The sequence below is a fragment of the Drosophila montana genome, unplaced genomic scaffold (genome assembly GCF_035044405.1).
Source record: "Drosophila montana isolate Dmon_TW-CO22-7 unplaced genomic scaffold, ASM3504440v1 contig_2084_1, whole genome shotgun sequence".
NCBI classification, from domain to species: Eukaryota; Metazoa; Arthropoda; class Insecta; order Diptera; family Drosophilidae; genus Drosophila; species Drosophila montana.
Window position 1 is genome coordinate 247,753 of NW_026996994.1, and position 14,381 is coordinate 262,133.

Consider the following 14,381-nt stretch of genomic DNA (forward strand, 5'->3'; position numbering starts at 1 on the left):
CCTAGTCGCCGGTCCTCTTATATTGATTTAGGAGCCTGAAATTGAAAAGAGTGTCCCGAACCACTGGCAACGTCTCAAGGCCCTCAATATGTTTTCGTTGGAAAGAGGAGTCCCTCAAGGAGGTGCACAAAAGGCACAAATGGCAACACCCACAAGCTTTTTCGCTTTTTCCTCGTGTCCACACGAGGAGTGGATGCGCATTTTTATATAACAACAGGGTAGCGACACAGTGGGTTGCCACTGAGCCTCGGAGTGATCTCGAGCGGCTCATGGAGGAACCCGTCGTCAAAGTAGTCTGTAAAAGAAGTACGAGGTTAAACCCTTTAGAAGCACCTCCCCCCCTCTTAACCCGCTATCCCAGCAAACTAACAAATATCTTGTAACTTGCTGGCCCTGGTGAGATTGAGATATGTACCCCGGCCATTAGATCCTTTACATATTTCATCCACATAGCCTATAATGTTGCGTTGATGTTCGAGTTTTCTAATGACATCCATAATGAGCTATCAGCTAAAATTGAATTCGAACTGGTGTCATAAAAGCAGTAATTTTTATGATATCCTTGCTTATAGGAACCTGATAATAACCTGAAGTCATATCCAATGTGAAAAAGTACTTATTCGATAATTGCTTTTCTACAATCGACATAGCTTTTAGTACTAACAATACTGATGCTGCATGGGGTGACATACTCCTTTGGATAATACCATGCTTCTGAAGATCATCCAGCATTGTGTGCAGCTTATCCCTCTGGACAAACGGGACTTGAGCGAATGGGGCAAATTGGACTATTGTGTTGACACCTTGATAAGCATGACTTCTGTGTCGCATCTGCCAATTTTTAAAAGACCTTCGGCAAAACAATCTGAACACGAATTGAACAGATCGTTCTCCTGGATTGCGCTGGGTGATATTAACATCAGACCTAATATCGAATTCCTTTTCCTCCAACACTGCAACCCGTGAATCATCTGCATCGCATTAGCTTGCCTTGCCACAAAATATCTCTGCCAAGCAAAACCTCGTACGGCAACACCTTGTCCGCCAAATTTTAAGTTCTGTACGACTGATACTCAGTTAAAATGCACTCCATCGATTCGACTATTGTCTCGCCAAATACTTGCAGCCGTTTTATTGACTGTTGTCTAACAGCTGCCTTGGGAACAGATGATACTTTAATGAAAGAAGTATCACTTCCTGTATCCACAAACGCTGTATATTTGCGCTCTCCTATGTACGCTGTTTTTACGATCGGTCAATACCCTTCTCTATTTGTCTTATTTAGATAAGATACAGTTGAATTTAACGATTAACAGTCCTTTTCGTCGAGACCAACTTATGAACATATCGAATATCGTGGTTAACGTTGAGGAGCCAAACACTTAGTCCTAAACTGATGGCAATTGAATCACTTTGGTCACATCGTTTTGGCTTCGCTGCCATTAAAATCTTTCACCTTCGCTCTGTCGAATGCTCTAGTGCCAATGCTCTTTTTTCCAATGCTTTGAACAGCTTAGAGCATGTAGCCAGATTCGTCGCTAATAACGCTTTCAACAACTTCTGCTGATTAGGGCCGTTGATATTATACGAATTTATCCATAGCTCATCCATATTGGCTTGATGACCTAATGCCAGTATTGCATAAAAGTACTCGATCGTTGACTCATAGTACTTGCGTTTCCAATGCATCATTTGCCTGTGCACAATTGCCATATTAAGCACACTAGGAAAACCTTTTATCAATGCGGCTTTAAATTGACGCCGTGTATAATACACTGACTGTCTCATCTTTTGCTATGCCTCTCAGCGAGTGTTTGAACCCGCGGTTTCCTCCATGTCCGCTCTAGTCAACATCACAAATCAGACTTGCGATAATTATTTATTGCTAATAATCAACATGTGTCGTAAATTCCTATTTTATATTACTCTCCATCTTTGACACATAGTACCAAGAAAAAATTTGGCCAATCTTTTATTATACAATTTTACTTTTTTTGAAAATATCAAACTATTAAATGAACACCAAACAATATAATACCAAACCCATTATTTATTTGTCATAATGCACATTAAGCCAGTAAGAAGATTACACAGATGCATGAAATATATATTAAGCTGCCACCGATATCTCTAAGCGTGGGCAGTTAGGAATGCCACACTCAAGATCTGGACAATTATCTTGATGCCAACAACTTTCAGAGCTACAAAACATGCATCCGTTGGGGGTGAGCGGTACGTTCGTTGAAAGTTTAAGCTTATCCCAGACCTTTTTTAAGTCCGTAACTAAAGCATTCATCATTTCAAATGTATGAAAAGGTGTTGGAGCTAAACGAAGTTTTTCCTGGCCGCGTGCAACTGTTGGATAGTTTATTGATTGTATGTAGTGTCCAAAGTTCTCCATAAGCATGTTTGAGATTTGGGTGCATATAAGAGGATCTCCAATTTTTATCGGAATAATGTGGCTTGGTGTATCTTCCACTGGAAAACCTGAAATGTTTTATTATATTTAAATTAAAATATACCTAAAAATATATGTATATTCATAGTTTTTATTTATATCTAAGTTGGTTAGATAACAGCTCGTGTGCTAGAAGGGCATAGCTGTTCTTTATTTCATACGCCCTACAGTAAACTTCTTTCTCTTACTCTCAGTGATCCCGATTCTCTCTCAATAATATCTATAGCTCAATTTAATGTATGTGTGTATGTGTCCGCACATGCAACAATGCGCACAAATTGAATTTTTCTCAAATTTCGGTTGCATTTCTCCCCTTTTGAAGGGACGAGAAAAGGATCAAAGCGTTTGCAACGTCGATGCGAAATTCATTTGCATGCATTTTAGCTATTTATTGTTGGTAAGGGTAACTAACCGTTGACATGTGTGGAAACTTTTGGGTCGGCCATGCATGCACACTTACATAAGTTAGCATACGGGTACAACCATTAATGAGTTTGTGTGCCTGTTGTTTGCCTGCCTATCCGATGAATTTCCAGATAAACACTGTCTCGAAACAAACACACACCAATAGCAACGTTTTATTTTTGCGCCCATGATCTGCTCATTCACACACATTTGTGTGTGTGGAAATTCAGGAATCCCAAAATAAGGGGAAAATAAAGATAGAGACTTGAAATTTAAAATATTTACTCTCCTATATTATCTTTTTTTGTCGATAACTCGTCACTTTTTTAGTATGATAGTATCTACACACACATTAAAATGCCATTTAATGCCCCTTTGAATTGATGAAGATCGGACAACAGGCATAAAAGTCATCATTAAATTTTCAATAGTTTGGCGCTGGCGGAAGAAGCAGCGCACCCAATGTGTAAGTTGCGCAGTTGGAATTCGTATTGAGCTATATTTTCTGCTTTGAAGACTTCAAGCTATGGTGATATAAATCAAAATATTATAGTGACTGAGGGGTACAGCGGATTTTTGTTTTATTTTAGCCTTTTTCAGAGGTGAGAATGCAATTTTGAGTCTTATAACTCACACTTTTCAATTTACAGCGTTAGTTTCAAAACAATATAATTTAAATTAGGAAAAATATGAGTTTTGTGCAGTATTTTTTAGTTTTAATTTTTAAGCTCGTGAAAACTCGAAAAAAAAGAATATTCATCAATCTTCTAGTTAAATAATGGCTTTAAATAGGCGTCGCTTAAGATATTATTTAAAGCAATATTTGATGTTATTTGTTGACAGCCGCAAGGCCAGTGACTTCAGATTGAAAATAGCTATCTCTATCGCCTATTCTGTTAAGATAATAGAATCCTTTGGAACATTACCTTAAGTCTGAACAATTTAAAAGTTATAGCCATGTTATCTGCATTTCAAGAGTATAGCTGCGTTTTCTTCTCCTAGTCAAGTTCGCTTGAGTATTATACAATGAACGCAAAATTATGAACAGCCAAAACATGGACATACTTTGAGAAATCATAATGTTCAAAAAACTCCTCTAGTCAATGTACATCACAAGTTTCCCCGACAGTCAAAATAGTATCTAATACTGTTTTCTCATTTCATTTAATGGAAGAAATTGTAGAACGTTTCGGGGAAATTATGATTTTTATTCTTTTTTTGTATCAGATGTAAAAACAACTTGGAACTTTTAGCGACACGTCACTGCACACTTTTAGTCAGCATCAAATTGATCAAACAAGTATGAGGTACTTCCTTCTGCCTGCTACATGCATTTGCACAAAAAGTTATTCCAAAAAAAAAAAATATTAAAAACGATAAAGTAAAGATATTTTCGGCAAGCCGAAGACTTAATAGCCATGGTAGTTGTAGACATTTCCCTTTTTACAGATATGTGAGAATGGTGCAGATCGAAAATGCTCAGTTTGTTAAAAACATCTATTTCACCGATCTTTTCTAAAGCAGCTATTTGAAATAGTAGTCCGATGTTGATATGATTTTGCATATATATGAAGATCATAATAGAGTTTGGTCATGTTATTTAAATATAAGGCATTGTACACGACTTAATTTAGCATACAATCATAGGTAATATTTATAAAATGCATGTAAAATTGCACAAATTGTTTAAGCATTTTCTTAGTTCCAAATTTGTATTTTATAATTTTAAAAATTCAAATCGGCGATTAATATAAAATTCACAAAAACTCTTATAAACATAACAGTTCACAATTTTTAGAATATTTGCTAGATACTCGTTCCCATGGTTAAATTGGTATTATGGGTTTGTGCAAATGTATGTAACAGGCAAAGGGAGGCATCTCCGACTGGTCATGGTCATTTTCTTCTTTCTGCTCAGCCGTCAGTATTGGACGTCGGCATCAGAGAGCCAGACCTCAAAAATTTAAATATCTTTGCAGATATATATAATAAATATGCGGTTTACTGATTTCCAATAGAATGTACTGCAAGAGCTATATAATGCTGTAGTCGTTTATAATTATGCTTACAATAACAAACTTGATTAAAATATCTTAATAAACATAAATGGATAAAAAAAAAATAAAACCCGTAGGCTTCACAATTCTTCCAACCCTGCAAAACCATATCAAATGGGACTGCTTTATTATATGGCTCCTATAAGAACAACCGATAAGAAATAAAGGTATTGTATAAAATCACTTCTGTGATTTCAGTAATTATCACAAATATGTTACCCTGACATAACTTGGGCTGAATTCAAGGAACTTTTCGTACACCAAACACCGTCTGACCGACGCTTAATCTCTTTCCAATTATGCTAGTCGCATGATGACGACTCTTATCCCTAAATGGCGTGAAATGGATGTGGAGGAAAATGCAGTTTCTGTGACGCTTGCTCAGTTGGTCATGCTGATAGCAGATTGCAGTGACTGACCTTTACTTGCTAAAAGCATTCACATTTAACAAAAATAAGAATATCCTACAGAAACAAACAGTTATATCAGACAAAAAGCGTCAGAAACTTTCAACAATAAAATGCTATTTTTGTGGAAAACTGGGCCACAAGATGGTCGAATGCAGAGCTAGGCAGCAACAAAATCCTTCTTCGCGTGATTTGGACCATAACGGCATGAGCGCAATCAGGCAAGGTTGGCCATATTTCAACACACTGGACACACAAAATGGACAAAGGCAAGTTTACGTATCAGGAGAAGAGTATAGATTTGCTCCGTCATTAAACCCAAAGGAGAGACGGTACTTCAAGGCAACATTTTCACCACTATTTTCGACTCTGGAGCCCAATTTTCATTACGCAAAGAACAGATAAATCACAATTTAAGAGATAAACGAATGTAGTGATGCTGAAGGTATTGGCAATGTAACTTAAAAGTTAACAATCATTGTATTGAAATATTGTTTCATGTTTTGGACAACGAATATTTCGTTTTTGGTCGAGATGTACTATCCCATGGTTTTGATGTCATTATGTCATCAGGGTAATTTGAAATTGTTAGGACATAAATTGTAATCTATTGTTCAAATGATGATCAATTAAATTTGTTGAACACTGATCTTGTTGGTGAAGACTAAGGTAAAATGAGCAGCCTTTTAAAAAAATATTCAAAATCGTTTATTAAGGAAATTCCCCATTCTGTGGTTAGTGTGGGTGAAATGAAAATTAAATTAATAGATCCAAGATTGATTGTTCAAAGACAACCATGTAGACTTAGCCCAAATGTAAAAGAATTGGTTTTCCAGTTTGCCAATGTACATTAGGGCAAGCTCTCGGATCTTGCAAATACATTTGTGGTTGTTTATATGGATGACGTATTGAACGTAGCTACATCGAAAAGTCAGGCCTTGGAAAGGTTAAAGATCACTCTTGACATTCGCACGAAAGCTGGATTTTCATACAATGTAAAAAAGTGTTATTTTCTTAAGTCAACTGTTCAATATTTAGCAAATTCGGTTAACATTAGCATTGAGTACCGTACCACCTCTTTAGTCGGTCACTGCTTTGAGACAATTTATTGGACTAGCGTCTTATTTTCGGCAATTTATGCAAGAATTTTCTTGTTCTATGAAACCGTTATATCTTTTAACATCAGAAAAGAATGAATTCAGTTGGAACCCAAAACATGAACAAAAACGGAAAAAAGTTATTTTTGCTCTTACACAGAAGCCAGTCTTAGTAATTTTTGATCCGCAGTATCCAATCGAGTTGTATACCGAAGCAAGTGCCCGTAGATATGGTGCCATCTTATTACATGGAATTAACAAGTCCCTATCAAGGACTAAACGTAAACTATCTGCCAGGGCACAAAGGTGGTGGATATTTTTCCAAGTCGTTTACATTTGATGTTCAATATAGGGAATGAAATTGAATGGCTCACGTTGATTTTTTATCAAGAAATCTTCCATCGGCTGATTTGACATTTGACAACTTGTAAAGTTCCTGAAAAGCGAATTGATTTGACAGAAATTTTTAGCAATTAGCTTCTGGCTGAACAACGTCAAGATTCTGGTATTGTTAATATTGTGAATAAAATAATCGAAAATTCTTTTGCCGACGACATCGCAAAAACCTTTGGTAAAAGTCGATCCTTATTAATTCTTCCTCCAGCTTTTAGATGGTCTGTAATTAACCAAATTTATGAGTCAGCTTTACACTTAGGATGGGGCCTTAGATGAGGCCTATGATTATTACTGGTTTGATAACATGTCTAAGCGTATTCGAAAATTTGTAGAAGAAATGTCAGTTATTCTCAGGTAAAATTCAAGCTAGCCTGCATCCAATACCAAAAGTCGATATGCCTTGGCACACTATCCAAATAGAAGAAGTGGGAAGTTAAAGCAGCAAGTATTATCAAAAGGAATATATTATTGTCGAAGTAAACGCCTTTACTAAATTTGTCTATCTTATTCACACTCTTAAAATTTATGCTGAAAATTTCATAAATGGAGTAAAATTCGCTGTATCTGTACCAAACTGCATAATAACGGATAAGGGAAGGTATATATCGCCAGCACCAAATTCAGCGAGTTTTATTAACAGCAAAAAAAAAATTTGCATTTGATCGCGACAGGTACGAGGTGCTGATGGACAGGTAGAAGTCATCATAAGCACCTTGAAAAACCTATTGACTGCAGTTAAGACTAGCAGCCGGTCTTGGCAAGATGCATTTGGTGAGGTTCAGTTGGCTTAAAATTGTACGGTAAACCGAGTGACAAAGGCAAGGTTTCTCGACCGTTGGGATTACTTCCCCCTTGTGATACGGCCCACGAGATTGATTTGGCAGAAGTAAGAGCTCAATGAGTACAAAATATAAATCAAAGCAGTACAAAAGCAGCAGCAACATAGAATAAAATAAAAACAAAAAAGAACAACGAATGCAGAGCTAGGTAGCAACAAAATTCTTCGTCGCATGATTTGGACCATAACGGCAGGAGCGCAATCAGGCTATATCAAAAATCCAATCTAACCTGCTTTATCGGTGGAGAGGTTGGCCATATGCACACTGCAGGAAGCCCAAAATGGACAAAGGAAAGTTAACGTATCAGTCAAAAAGAGTAGAGATTTGCGACGTCATTGAACCCAAAGGAGAGACGGTACAAGCGGACGGTACAGCAGTGCAAAAGCAGCAACCACATAGAATAAGATAAAAACAAGGCTAAAATTGTTGGATACAAGGTAGGAGATTTTGTGTTATTAAAAAATTAAGAGAGGCATGAAACGAACTTAAATTCAAATTTTAGAGGTCCCTTTCAAATAGCTGAACTATTAGACGGTGATAGATAAATGCTCAGGTCATTTATTTACGAATATTAGAAAATACAAGTATGAACACGATGATATAGAAAAACTGGCAGATAGACATGTACCAGCTGAGTTGGAAAGTTGGGATGATGATTTGAATAAAATGATTAAAATAGAAACTGTTAAAAGAGACAGTAAAGAGAAAGCTGTTGAAAGAACAACACTGCTGCCTGAAGGGCTGATAATGAATCTTTAAATATTGGTCACAATGTAAATGCAAGAAAAAAGTTTTGATTTACTTGAGTTTGTTATAAAGAATCACAAATCTTAATAAGTTTATTAAGAATGAAAACGGAATTTGAAGATCAAATTTGTTGAATTGATTATGAATTAAAAACATTTATATTGGAGAAAATTTATACGAAAGAAAGTTAACCAAATACGAAAATTAAGTTATGTTTGATTTGAATTTTATATTTTGTTAATAGAATTATCTGTATCGCAAAAGGTCAGATGGCCGTGTCGGCGCTTACTGAGTGTGTGTAATTGTACATTGTATTCGCAATAATTAGTATTTCACAATAATTGGGAATCTCGCATCATCTTTTATGCTGCGTCTGTTGTGTGCAAATTTGTCGCTTTGCTAAGATCCGTTACAGCGGGACGACAGCAACGCTGTCCCCGAGTGTGGTATATGAAGGTAAATAGTAGAACGTTGGAGTTGGTTGCTTCTTGAGTCGCCTAGCATACGCATCGAAACACGCTGCGCTCTATAAAACTGCGCAATGGAGGATAACACTCAGACTTCATCATATATATACATGTCTACAAAAATGTATTCCTTCTTCCTTCTTGGTGGAAATTGGGGTCAAAGATTTGGTGGATGACGTTTCGCAAATCATCCTCGGAAAAAAGTGCGATTCTCAGATTTTTTTGGTGAAGTTTTAAGTTTTGTCCGATTTGCTTCAAACTTATTTTCAGAACTAAACATAAGAACTTAATAAATACGTGTTCCAGCGATTTTGGAAATTCAACCTACAACAGTGGGTAATTAGCGAAAAATGTTTGTATAAAAAAATTTTTTTGTTTACCATCCTATCGGCCTCAAACTCATTTTCAAAAATCTTTGTTCAAATTAATTTTAGAGGTCTTTCACACTTTTCCCAAACTATGTTCCTCCTTGGTCGAAATGGGGTTCAAAGATTTGGTGGTTGACGTTTCGCTCTCAAATTAATTTCCAAGGATCTACATAAAAAATCATTTGGGACACATTTTTCGCAAAATCTAAACTCCTTCGGAGGAAAGTGCATTTCAAAGATTTTTTTATTTTCTTATTTTCAAAGCTCTACATAAGAATATAATGAATACGTATTTCAGCGATTTGGGAAATGCCACTCGCAACATTGGTAAATTGGCGAAAAAAGTTTGTATGAAAGTTGTTTGTTTACCGTCCGATCAGTTTCAAAATCATTTTCAAAGCTTTTTGAGAACATTGATTTTATAACAACGTGCCACGGGCAAGGCCGGGGTATACCCGCTAGTTATAACATATATATTGGTTGTATTTTATTCAAGTTTTCTTTAATTCTCTCATTCAATTTAAATGGGTAACATTTTTTTGTGAAGATATGTATTGATGCATTCGGCAGGAGGCTTCTGCGACCCAATAAAGTATAAATATTATTGTCGCCGAGTCGATGTACCCTAGTCTACCCATGTCCGAGTCGATCTACCCATGTGAAAACGCGTTGATCTGACATACTAGGGAGTTAAACAAAGGTTCCTGTTGACCGCGCAGATCAAGTTTATTTCATATAATCGACCCAAACAATAAAAATTAATGAAAAGAGAAGCTAAGGATATCTTCGGCACGCCGAAGATTAAATACCCTTGTAGAAATTTACCTTTTGCAGATATGTGAGAATAGTATGACAGTATGACATAGTGTATCAATGATAAGATTTTACATATATGTAGGGAGCATAGAGAAAATTTTATATGCAGTTCTGACATATGTACTGCCTGCAACAGAGAGACTGATCTATGCAAAGTTTCAAGACGATATAATATATATTTTAAAATATTTAAAACTTATAATACCCTCTACAAGGGTATACAAATTACACACTGCGGCTGCATACGCTCAATATCCTAAAAGTTCCGAAATTTTAAAAACATGGTGAATCTTGATAATACCCTGAGAAAACTGGTATAACTCATATTTTAGACGGCTGTTCTGATTGGGTAAATTTTTAAATTACAAAAATTGGCAATGTAATAAAACTCTTTACGAGGGTATAAAAAAAACTTTACAAAAACGAACTACATTTATCGGAGTAAATTCCAGTTTTTAGTCTTCGTAATAAAATTATAACTATAACATAAATTATATAAATATATATATTAACTATACCTTCTCTCAATAGCAAATTTTTCAAATAAGAAACATTCCTTTGATGTAAACTTCGTAACTGTCGCCCTTCTTCTGAGGCTAGTATGTTTATTGCTTCTAGTGAACCACAAATTACAGTTGGTGGCAATGATGTGGTAAATATAAAACCAGCCGCATAAGATCGCACCATATCAACAAGGGCAGAAGACCCAGCTATGTAGCCACCTATGTTGCCAAACGCCTTTCCTAAAGTTCCAGATATAATATCCATTTTAGATAACACACCGTCACGTTCTCCAACTCCTGCCCCATGATCACCATATAGTCCAACCGCATGCACTTCATCAATAAATGTAATAGCCCCATATTCATGTGCAACATCGAGCAGTTCTTCTAGTGGGCATATAGCACCGGTCATTGAATGCACAGTCTCAAATGCGACAATTTTCGGTGTCACCTTGTCAACTTGTTGAAGAAGAACACGCAAATGATTGACGTCATTATGGCGAAATATGTGTTTTCGAACGCCACTATTTCGTATGCCTTGAATCATAGAAGCGTGGTTACCAGAGTCCGAAAATATATGACAATTAGGCAACAGTTTAGCAAGTGTAAATAACGTTGAATCATTGGCTACAAAGCAAGAGGTAAACAAGAGTGCGGCCTCCTTTTGATGGAGATCTGCTAGTTTTCTTTCAAGACGCTCGTGATGCAATGAATTACCAGCTATGTTACGCGTTCCGCCGGCACCAGATCCATGAATATCCAACGCTTCCTTTACAGCATTTTTCACATTTGGATGAGCGGACATGCCTAAGTAATCATTTGCGCACCAAACGGTAATTGGACGTTCCGATTGAGAGGAATATTCGAGTGCATGTGGAAATAAGCCATCACCAGCTAAGCGATTCACTCGCTTAAAAACACGATAAGAGTGATCTCGTTTTTTTTTCAAAATCTGCTCGTTGAAAAATTTTTCGTAAGGAAAAGTAGAATTTTCCTTAGCAGAGACAATTGCTTTGTCATTGTGACTCCTTACATCATAATCTGCAAGACTAGTATCAACCGAATACCTTTTTGTTGAGTATGACCTTGTGGACTTCACTGAAAAAGGTAATGGCGACAATGGAGAAAGTTTATTTTCATTAGTCTTATGAATGGTTTTGCTAATAACTGGGCAGAAAATTCCATAAGACTGGTACAATATCTCAGCGTAATTGCGTAGATAATTTGCACCAAAACGGTTTAGGAACGGACACTGCATGATTTAACAAATATTAAATTTAATTGTATTCAATGAACTTTGACGCGTTTCAATTATGCAAGAAATACGTTGACAAAGTTTGGTGAAAACTAGGGATGTCCTAATTATTCGATGTATCGATTATATAGATAAACCAAGATTGGTATTTGTTTAGGTCCAAATTAGTAAAATTTTTTTTATATATCTACGTCGTTTTGCACAATGCTCCGCTTCTGGCAACGGATATAATTCTACTAATAAGAAATTAAGAACATTGAAGTACATTATATTGCAGTACATATGAAATATTATTATTTAATAATGCGTTTATAATGTAGAGTTGTATCGAATATACGTGCGTCAAAATAGCGCCGTTAAGAAAGCGACGTTTTGGGGCTTGTTTCCGGAATCAGAATAACACATTATATATATGCCCTTAAGCAGATTAGAATCTTATATATTGTAAAAAACGCAGCGATTTCATGGGGCTAAGGGCAACCCGTCCAATAAATAAAAAAATTTTAACACAGGAAAAACATTACCACTTATGTTGTGATGCAAAATTGTACAAAATGTTAATATTTATTGTAAGCTTTTATTATGGGCAAACCAAGGGTTAAAAACTCAGGTTTATACCACTATTTTAAATCACTTATTCAGGGCTTTCGTGCCAGAAACCGCATTTACACAATCACCTATCAAACCTTGAACATTTTATAAAAATCGAATGAACGTTTTTGGATAAATGTATGACCCCAATGGACACAACAATTTGTAAAGTTTAGTTTGTTTTGACCACTTTATTTTCGTTAGTATATGATTATTATTATTTAATTGAATAACATAATTCATTTGTGGGCCAATATAAAAATATAACTCAATTTGTACAACATCCAAGGGTTTTTACAAATATGACCTGATTTTACTGGGCTGAGTAACCATAAATTAGTGGGCTTGCTTTTGAGGCCTTATAATTATCTTAGGAGTAATGGCCATTTATTTACTGGATAAAGGCACTAACCAAACAACATGTTGATGATTAATGTGGACATTCAAATTACTGACATATGGTCCAAAGTCGTCTTCGTTTGTTCGGGTTCGAGACACTCTCACTTGCTCAGAAAGCAAGAGGGTAAGAAATACATATGATTTGTCGCTAACACTTAGTCGTTAAAACGGAAAAGTGGGATACCCGCTTGAATAAACTACAACAAAAATTCTTCTGCTTTATGCCCTTTTCGTGGAACTTTCCTACAAATCTTCCTTGTAAGTCCTCCAACTCATAATAGCTACTGCCAAGTACCTTACTTATTCTGGCTTTCACAAAAGTCACAAAAGTCACTCTGCTGAAAATTGCGGCGAAAGACCTCCTGACCAACACTGAAAGCTACATTACGGGTTCGAAAGTTGTAGGTTTTATCATTTCGCATCTTTTGTCGCTGTATTCCTTTTTTCGCTTCTTCACGTATAATATCGTGTGAATCTTCCCGATCAAAACGGGTTGTTCGGTCTTCTAATTGCTGCAAGTTTCGCATGTGTTGGTAAGTCTTTCCATTTGTAATCATATTCTGCCCAAATGTAAGGACTGCTATGAAAAGCTGAGTGAAAACCTGAACGAAGGGCACATGCTATTCTACTAAGATGTTCATCCCAATCGCTCTGGTCCGACTAGATATATGCCTTAATTGCTGCAAGTACGGATCGGTTTACTTGATCCGATGCATTAGATTGTGGTGCATACATAGCTGAATAGTTATGTTACACTTCATACTCTTAAAGCAATTTATTGAAGGCATGTGATTTAAACTGCACTCCGCTATCCGAAACAACCATTTCAGGAACGCTGAAACAATGGAAAATGTTCTCTTCTAGGAAACCGACTACGGCGTCGGCAGTGAATTTTTTTACCACCTTCAAAAATGGGTCCTTCGTCAAATGATCAACAACCAGAAATATTCCAATATTCCCTGAACGACTGCGTGGATAGGGGCCTAAAATGTCTAAATACAACTTTTGAAATATTCGTTGGGTATCGGTAAAATGATTTAGAGGTGGTCGTAAGGGCTGATTCGGGTGCTTGATGCACTTGCATCTAACGCAGCTATTAATAAAGGTTTTTACGTCATTCACTAAATTTGGCCAATAGTAGTAACGACGTCGTCAGTCATGAGATCTTTCGGAACCCACAGCATCCAGCACAAGTCATCGGCTATCTGCTCGCAAGTTGCGTGTTCGGTTCTGCAATAAATAATATCGTCAACAACTTTGAGATCTGGCAAGTGAGATTGATTACTCAGCACTTTCTTTCTTAGTTCCGCATACTCCATAAGGTAAGTCCTTCGTATGTACGCGAGAGAGGACATCCGGGACAATGTTTTGACTACCTTTTCTATGATGGATTTTTAAGGAAGATGCTTGTAGTTTAAGAGCCCACCTTGCTAATCTCGAGCTCAAATCAGATTGAGACATGAGCCATTTTAACGACGCATGATTAGTATGTATGCCGAATTCATGTCCTTCAACATATGCACGAAATTTCTTCACGCACATAACCGCTGCCAAGCATTCTTTTTCTGTCACCGAA

The 14,381-nt window shown here is 36.4% G+C and overlaps 1 protein-coding gene and 1 long non-coding RNA gene across 4 annotated transcripts; one reads left to right on the forward strand and one right to left on the reverse strand.

The window, feature by feature from the left end:
- Positions 1–2,032: 2,032 nt before the first annotated feature.
- On the reverse strand, positions 2,033–11,916 carry Alas (5-aminolevulinate synthase). 2 transcript variants are annotated; one of them, XM_064680185.1, is made up of 2 exons: positions 11,278–11,916; positions 2,033–2,487 (listed from the first exon to the last, which is right to left on the reverse strand). In XM_064680185.1, exons 1-2 carry the CDS (start codon positions 11,816–11,818, stop codon positions 2,111–2,113), a joined length of 918 nt encoding a protein of 305 aa, XP_064536255.1. In that variant the 5' UTR covers positions 11,819–11,916; the 3' UTR covers positions 2,033–2,110. The 2 variants fall into 2 exon arrangements, with proteins under 2 accessions (XP_064536255.1, XP_064536254.1); XM_064680184.1 differs by having other exon boundaries at positions 10,576–11,900.
- LOC135426859 (uncharacterized) lies at positions 7,000–8,361 on the forward strand. Of its 2 annotated transcripts, XR_010435964.1 has the most exons (4): positions 7,000–7,418; positions 7,492–7,706; positions 7,767–8,096; positions 8,162–8,361. It is a non-coding gene; the product is annotated as an uncharacterized LOC135426859 (long non-coding RNA). The 2 variants fall into 2 exon arrangements; XR_010435963.1 differs by having other exon boundaries at positions 7,492–8,096.
- Positions 11,917–14,381: the final 2,465 nt, after the last annotated feature.

What these genes read in the sequence shown, in the direction of transcription:
- Alas (XM_064680184.1), bottom strand. Translation starts at nt 11,818, where the DNA reads ATGCAGTGTCCGTTCCTAAACCGTTTTGGTGCAAATTATCTACGCAAT. An exon ending in AAATTTGCTATTGAGAGAAG is followed by an intron (nt 2,488 to 10,575) that starts GTATAGTTAATA and finishes AAAACATTTCAG; the next exon opens with GTTTTCCAGTGGAAGATACA.